General features: G+C 29.0%; 1 protein-coding gene across 1 annotated transcript; it reads right to left on the bottom strand.

Moving 5' to 3' along the window:
• Nucleotides 1-3,190: 3,190 nt before the first annotated feature.
• On the bottom strand, nt 3,191-3,964 carry LOC145275119 (uncharacterized). Its single transcript, XM_080127611.1, has one exon. It carries the CDS (start codon nt 3,962-3,964, stop codon nt 3,191-3,193), a length of 774 nt encoding a protein of 257 aa, XP_079983737.1.
• Between the last annotated feature and the right edge of the window lie 5,012 nt (nt 3,965-8,976).

The following is an 8,976-nucleotide window of genomic DNA, read 5'->3' as shown; positions in this document are numbered from 1 at the left end:
GGGTAATGCCATAACTGTAACCAAGAAGAAATAAATGTCGTTGTCCAACCAAAAAGCAAGTCGAAGTTATGTTCTGTTTGAAGCTGAACGTCAACAAAATTATTTTTGCACCAAACTAATCTATACTAATGTAAAAATTATATAAATATAATTTTACTACTATATGTTGTTCTGTCCATTCTTCTACTAGAATGTCTTTATGTATTCCGTAATAAGTAACGTATAATAAGCATATATCATATCTCAACACATGATTATATGCATATATATATTTATATAAATATTTATATTTATATATATATTCATATATATATATTTATATATATATTTACATATATTTTTTATATGTATATATTTATATATATATATTTATATATATTTATTTATGTGTTAGAGAATGGAGAGTGAGAGAGAGGGGAGAGGTGAATTATAGTGTAGACACGTTGACCGGAAGTAAAAGATCAACTGATTGGATTGCGTGCGAGTCATGTGATCAGATTAGCTGAATCGGAGATTTGATTTGGACTCAGAAGACAACGAACGGCTTCCCGTTGTCTCCTCCTCTTCACTGGGGGGGCGAACGCTAACGTGTGTAGAAGAAGAACCCACACAGGCCGATTTCACTTTCCACCTTCTGCAGGACATCTGGGAAAAGTGAAATTAATTATAGAACTAATTCCTTGTCTTGGAATGATTGAATCTTCATCTAAAAACAGGTACCCAGTCTCCCTCCAGGACGAGAAAATTCCAGATGGTCCAACATCAAAGAAGCAGAGGTAGGTTCTGAAAATACATGTCACTCACACACGATTCCCTTTATGATACAACATAAATATACAACGCAACATATGTATCTATATATATATTTGTATATATATGTATATATATATTTGTATATATATGTATACATATATATTTATATATGTATATATATATATATATATATATATATATATATATATATATACATACAAATCGTTGAAAATTTATTTTTGAAAATGGAATATATTGTTTTAGAAAATATAATACTGCTTTTGTCTGCAAAGGTAAGAACTGGAAATAGGGGTTCTCAACAAATGACAATAATTTTTATAAGGATAAACCTATCAATATCTGCAATTCATAAATGAACCTTTTGTAGACAAATTGAATGGAACGTGTTGGAATTGCATTTTAAAATAAATTCAAATCCAAATCTATTTAAAGCCTATAATCTTATCTAAGTTGATCGTATGTAAAATAAAACAAGATTTCTTCTCTCCTTATTCCCGTAATGTATTTAACGATAATGTCAGGAGACTTAACCCTTAAATACCGACTGAGATTTTTCTGTGGAAGACGTCAAAAAACGATCAAATGATCAGTATTTTACTAGATCACCAGCCATGTTCACTCAACCGAATTTTGCAATATAAAAAAGTATACCTTACACTTGGTGAGATTTGAAAATAATTCCGTATTATGAGTTTCTGCCAGACAATGTATTCTCTGAAATATCCTTGTCAATTGAATTTTGCAATATAAAAAAGTATACCTTACACTTGGTGAGATTTGAAAATAATTCCGTATTATGAGTTTCTGCCATACAATGTATTTGAAGAAATTTTATTATCCACCTTTCCCGTGGAAGTTAATTCTTAAACAATTAATCGTTACTACTAACTCTGAAACTGACGGAAAAAAATTACAAACAAAAAGAGAAAAATAGGAGAAATAGAATTTATTAACAAAGATATCTAAAGAAAAAGTAGTGACCTCTATGAGCTGCCAAAAATGTCCATCTGGCTTACAAGAGTCCTTGTAGTAGTAACCAAAACGGGGGAGAGAGTGAAGGGAAATAGAAGGAAAGAGAGATAGAAAGGGAGGAAGAAGGAGGGAAAAAAGGAGGGGAGCACTTACTGGAAGCTTCTGGGTGCCCTTTCACGAATGGAACATTTAGAAAGTTCGTTTCTTGTGGGTTTTATTTTTTGAGTTTGTGTTGTTTAAAAGTTCCCTTTTGTTTCTTTTTCCTGGAAATTCGTTTTTCGTAGTCCTTTCAGCAAGGTAGAAATTTCTTGAGGCTGAATATTTTGGTGTTTTCAGGTATCTTCGAAAACTTCCCTGCGGCGAATTTTCTGTTCAAAAGTTCTATTATCTTTTCTCGATAATAGTATTAGTTTTCAAGTGTCTTAGAAAACTAGGTTCTTCTGTTCAAAACTTCTATTATCTTTTCTCGATAATAGTATTAGTTTTCAAGTGTCTTAGAAAACTAGGTTCTTCTTTTCAACGACTTTGATGTCTCGTCAAGACAGAGTTGTTCAACGCCTTAGTAAATTCCAGGCGTCCCCTTTTATCGATAATTATTTTAGTTTTCAAGTGTCTTAGAAAACTTTTTATCCGAGACCGACAGGGAATACCTTAGACCGTTCTGGTCTCCTCGAAGCCTTGTTAACAACTGTTCACTTAACTCAAAAATATCACACACGTGCGACAATTTAGCACGAAAACGTCTCATCCAATCAACGGACATAAGGGAGTCAGGTGACATAAAAAAGGGGGAAGCTAGGGAAAGGGGGTAGGAAAGGGGTTAATAAGAAAGGAAGGAAGAACAGAGCAGCAAAAAGAAGGAAAGAAAAAGGAAAGAAAGATGGTGGAAGATAATTTCCACACCCTCCCTAAAAAGAAAAAAGACAAAAAGAAAAAATCCTCAAACAACAATCTAATACCAAACGTATTCTGGATTTCTTTCATTTAAAGATTTAACAGACCTTGCAGGCCTAGACTGAAAGTTTTCTCTGTCCCGACTAGTCCCCGAGCTCAGAGAATTGCCCTCTCCATCGTTAGAAGCTTGGTGAGAGTGGGTTATGGAAAGTTCTAAAGGACACAAGTTCCTTAAGGAATGTTCCTGAGTGCTGCCATCACTCCTTCTGATTAAAGCTGACCGAACTAAGCTATCCGACCCAGACGTTAGATTAACCACCCTTCCCAAGGACCAATAAGGACGAGTCTTCATAGGGTTTTTTATCAAAACGACATCACCCAGCTTAATCATATTTTCAAAATCAGATTGGTAAAGATCCTGCGACAACTCCCTGAGACCCAAGAGATATTGTTCATACCATAGTCTTTTAAAACGATTCAAGAATTCATCCCTACATCCCAGACTCTCAATAAGATCTTCTTTACTAGGGGGTTTATCCTGGAAACAATCCTATTCTAAGGACAAAAACACAGAGTTTTTATGGAAGGGATGCACAAAGGCATTAGGAGTAATCACCTCACAGCCAGAATCATCAGAGCAACGATAGGTCAAGGGCCGATCGTTAACAGATCCCTGCACATCTGACAGAACCGTCAAAAGTTGAAAATAACTTAACTTCCTACGTCCTATAACCTTGAAAAGACAACTTTTTACAACTCCAATTAATCTTTCCCACACAACACCGTACCAAGCAGAATATAAAGGTATCGTTTGGTGTTTGATAAGATGGGCATCCACTGTCCCTCTAAATTCGTCAGACAAATAAACCTGTTTAACAAGGTCACAACCCGCCACAAAGGACTTTGCATTATCCGAATAAATGTGAGAAGGGACCCCATAAAAATTGAAAAATCTCAAAAATGCCAAAGCCACAGACTGAGTGGTCATATCAGGCAACAGTTCCAAGTGTATAGCTCGCACACTAAAGCAGGTGAAGATTAAAATATACATCTTTTTAGTTTCATCACCTTCATGCACCCACAAATGGCCAGTAAAATCGATCCCGGTGTGCAAGAACGGCTTAACTAAATTAACCCGATGCTTAGGAAAATTTGTAACCTTGGGATATCTAAAGGAAAGAGTGTTATATTTTTTGCAAATGACACAACAAGATATCACCGTTTTAATAGCTTGTCTAGCTTTGGGTATCCAAAATCCCAACATTCTGAATTTGCTAAGCGTAGCAGCAATTCCCAGATGCTTACACTTCAAATGACAATCCATGATTATCAAACTTGTAACATGACAAGACTTGGGAAGCAGAATAGGATGAAGGACTGCATCAGAAAAATAAGTAGATTTACCAATTCTACCTCGTGAGCGAATCAATCCTTTATCATCCAAAAATAAATTAAATTTAGAAACCAAAGGGGGGGCTTCACCGCCATCAGACAAATAATCATTTTCCTTAGAACAGCCCTTGTGTCATTCTGAGCAAGTACAATCTCGCCTTAATACTAGAGTCGAGAACAATACCTCTCTGAAAAATATTAAAAGAAAGCAATTTAATAGCGACATAATAGTTAAGTGTAGGCAGAAAAGATTTTGAAAAATATTAAAAGAAAGCAATTTAATAGCAACATAATAGTTAAGTGTAGACAGAAAAGATTTTGAAAAATATTAAAAGAAAGCAATTTAATAGCAACATAATAGTTAAGTGTAGGCAGAAAAGATTTTGAAAAATATTAAAAGAAAGCAATTTAATAGCGACATAATAGTTAAGTGTAGGCAGAAAAGATTTTGAAAAATATTAAAAGAAAATAATTTAATAGCGACATAATAGTTCAGTGTAGGCAGAAAAGATTTTGAAAAATATTAAAAGAAAGCAATTTAAAAGCGACATAATAGTTAAGTGTAGTCAGAAAAGATTTTGAAAAATATTAAAAGAAAGCAATTTAATAGCAACATAATAGTTAAGTGTAGGCAGAAAAGATTTTAAAAAATATTAAAAGAAAGCAATTTAATAGCGACATAATAGTTAAGTGTAGGCAGAAAAGATTTTGAAAAATATTAAAAGAAAGCGATTTAATAGCAACATAATAGTTAAGTGTAGACAGAAAAGATTTTGAAAAATATTAAAAGAAAGCAATTTAATAGCAACATAATAGTTAAGTGTAGGCAGAAAAGATTTTGAAAAATATTAAAAGAAAGCAATTTAATAGCAACATAATAGTTAAGTGTAGGCAGAAAAGATTTTGAAAAATATTAAAAGAAAGCAATTTAATAGCAACATAATAGTTAAGTGTAGGCAGAAAAGATTTTGAAAAATATTAAAAGAAAGCAATTTAATAGCAACATAATAGTTCAGTGTAGGCAGAGAAGATTTTGAAAAATATTAAAAGAAAGCAATTTAATAGCAACATAATAGTTAAGTGTAGGCAGAAAAGATTTTGAAAAATATTAAAAGAAAGCAATTTAATAGCAACATAATAGTTCAGTGTAGGCAGAAAAGATTTTGAAAAATATTAAAAGAAAGCAATTTAATAGCGACATAATAGTTAAGTGTAGGCAGAAAAGATTTTGAAAAATATTAAAAGAAAGCAATTTAATAGCGACATAATAGTTAAGTGTAGGCAGAAAAGATTTTGAAAAATATTAAAAGAAAGCAATTTAATAGCGACATAATAGTTAAGTGTAGGCAGAAAAGATTTTGAAAAATATTAAAAGAAAGCAATTTAATAGCGACATAATAGTTAAGTGTAGACAGAAAAGATTTTGAAAAATATTAAAATAAAGCAATTTAATAGCGACATAATAGTTAAGTGTAGGCAGAAAAGATTTTGAAAAATATTAAAAGAAAGCAATTTAATAGCGACATAATAGTTAAGTATAGGCAGAAAAGATTTTGAAAAATATTAAAAGAAAGCAATTTAATAGCGACATAATAGTAAAGTGTAGGAAGAAAAGTTTTTTAAAAATATTAAAAGAAAGCAATTTAATAACGACATAATAGTTAAGTGTAGGCAGAAAGATTTTGAAAAATATTAAAAGAAAACAATTTAATAGCGACATAATAGTAAAGTGTAGGAAGAAAAGATTTTGAAAAATATTAAAAGAAAGCAATTTAATAACGACATAATAGTTAAGTGTAGGCAGAAAGATTTTGAAAAATATTAAAAGAAAGCAATTTAATAGCGACATAATAGTTAAGTGTAGGCAGAAAGATTTTGAAAAATATTAAAAGAAAGCAATTTAATAGCAACATAATAGTTAAGTGTAGGCAGAAAGATTTTGAAAAATATTAAAAGAAAGCAATTTAATAGCGACATAATAGTTAAGTGTAGGCAGAAAAGATTTTGAAAAATATTAAAAGAAAGCAATTTAATAGCGACATAATAGTTTAGCGTAGACAGAAAAGATTTTGAAAAATATTTACAAAAAGCGATTTAATAGCGACATAATAGTTAAGTGTAGGCAGAAAAGATTTGGAAAAATATTAAGACAAAGCAATTTAATAGCGACATAATAGTTAAGTATAGACAGAAAAGATTTTGAAAAATATTAAAAGAAAGCAATTCAATAGCGACATAATAGTTAAGTGTAGGCAGAAAAGATTTTGAAAAATATTAAAAGAAAGCAATTTAATACCGACATAAAAGTTAAGTATAGACAGAAAAGATTTAGAAAAATATTAAAAGAAAGCAATTTAATAGCAACATAATAGTTAAGTATAGACAGAAAAGATTTTGAAAAATATTAAAAGAAAGCAATTCAATAGCGACATAATAGTTAAGTGTAGGCAGAAAAGATTTTGAAAAATATTAAAACAAAGCAATTTAATACCGACATAAAAGTTAAGTATAGACAGAAAAGATTTTGAAAAATATTAAAATAAAGCAATTTAATAGCGACATAATAGTTAAGTGTAGGCAGAAAAGATTTTGAAAAATATTAAAAGAAAGTACTTTAATAGCGACATAATAGTTAAGTGTAAGCAGAAAAGATTTTGAAAAATATTAAAAGAATGCAATTTAATAGCGACATAATAGTTCAGTGTAGGCAGAAAAGATTTTGAAAAATATTAAAAGAAAGCAATTTAAAAGCGACATAATAGTTAAGTGTAGTCAGAAAAGATTTTGAAAAATATTAAAAGAAAGCAATTTAATAGCAACATAATAGTTAAGTGTAGGCAGAAAAGATTTTAAAAAATATTAAAAGAAAGCAATTTAATAGCGACATAATAGTTAAGTGTAGGCAGAAAAGATTTTGAAAAATATTAAAAGAAAGCGATTTAATAGCAACATAATAGTTAAGTGTAGACAGAAAAGATTTTGAAAAATATTAAAAGAAAGCAATTTAATAGCAACATAATAGTTAAGTGTAGGCAGAAAAGATTTTGAAAAATATTAAAAGAAAGCAATTTAATAGCAACATAATAGTTAAGTGTAGGCAGAAAAGATTTTGAAAAATATTAAAAGAAAGCAATTTAATAGCAACATAATAGTTAAGTGTAGGCAGAAAAGATTTTGAAAAATATTAAAAGAAAGCAATTTAATAGCAACATAATAGTTCAGTGTAGGCAGAGAAGATTTTGAAAAATATTAAAAGAAAGCAATTTAATAGCAACATAATAGTTAAGTGTAGGCAGAAAAGATTTTGAAAAATATTAAAAGAAAGCAATTTAATAGCAACATAATAGTTCAGTGTAGGCAGAAAAGATTTTGAAAAATATTAAAAGAAAGCAATTTAATAGCGACATAATAGTTAAGTGTAGGCAGAAAAGATTTTGAAAAATATTAAAAGAAAGCAATTTAATAGCGACATAATAGTTAAGTGTAGGCAGAAAAGATTTTGAAAAATATTAAAAGAAAGCAATTTAATAGCGACATAATAGTTAAGTGTAGGCAGAAAAGATTTTGAAAAATATTAAAAGAAAGCAATTTAATAGCGACATAATAGTTAAGTGTAGACAGAAAAGATTTTGAAAAATATTAAAATAAAGCAATTTAATAGCGACATAATAGTTAAGTGTAGGCAGAAAAGATTTTGAAAAATATTAAAAGAAAGCAATTTAATAGCGACATAATAGTTAAGTATAGGCAGAAAAGATTTAGAAAAATATTAAAAGAAAACAATTTAATAGCGACATAATAGTAAAGTGTAGGAAGAAAAGTTTTTTAAAAATATTAAAAGAAAGCAATTTAATAACGACATAATAGTTAAGTGTAGGCAGAAAGATTTTGAAAAATATTAAAAGAAAACAATTTAATAGCGACATAATAGTAAAGTGTAGGAAGAAAAGATTTTGAAAAATATTAAAAGAAAGCAATTTAATAACGACATAATAGTTAAGTGTAGGCAGAAAGATTTTGAAAAATATTAAAAGAAAGCAATTTAATAGCGACATAATAGTTAAGTGTAGGCAGAAAGATTTTGAAAAATATTAAAAGAAAGCAATTTAATAGCAACATAATAGTTAAGTGTAGGCAGAAAGATTTTGAAAAATATTAAAAGAAAGCAATTTAATAGCGACATAATAGTTAAGTGTAGGCAGAAAAGATTTTGAAAAATATTAAAAGAAAGCAATTTAATAGCGACATAATAGTTTAGCGTAGACAGAAAAGATTTTGAAAAATATTTACAAAAAGCGATTTAATAGCGACATAATAGTTAAGTGTAGGCAGAAAAGATTTGGAAAAATATTAAGACAAAGCAATTTAATAGCGACATAATAGTTAAGTATAGACAGAAAAGATTTTGAAAAATATTAAAAGAAAGCAATTCAATAGCGACATAATAGTTAAGTGTAGGCAGAAAAGATTTTGAAAAATATTAAAAGAAAGCAATTTAATACCGACATAAAAGTTAAGTATAGACAGAAAAGATTTAGAAAAATATTAAAAGAAAGCAATTTAATAGCAACATAATAGTTAAGTATAGACAGAAAAGATTTTGAAAAATATTAAAAGAAAGCAATTCAATAGCGACATAATAGTTAAGTGTAGGCAGAAAAGATTTTGAAAAATATTAAAACAAAGCAATTTAATACCGACATAAAAGTTAAGTATAGACAGAAAAGATTTTGAAAAATATTAAAAGAAAGCAATTTAATAGCGACATAATAGTTAAGTGTAGGCAGAAAAGATTTTGAAAAATATTAAAAGAAAGTACTTTAATAGCGACATAATAGTTAAGTGTAAGCAGAAAAGATTTTGAAAAATATTAAAAGAATGCAATTTAATAGCGACATAATAGTAAAGTGTAGGCTCAAAAGATTTTGAAAAATATTAAAAGAA

This window comes from Euprymna scolopes, unplaced genomic scaffold (genome assembly GCF_053919585.1).
Source record: "Euprymna scolopes isolate OS-2025 unplaced genomic scaffold, ASM5391958v1 sca6, whole genome shotgun sequence".
Classification (NCBI taxonomy): domain Eukaryota; kingdom Metazoa; phylum Mollusca; class Cephalopoda; order Sepiida; family Sepiolidae; genus Euprymna; species Euprymna scolopes.
The sequence above is the reverse complement of the archived record's forward strand: the minus strand, read 5'-3'. Positions and strand labels throughout refer to the sequence as shown.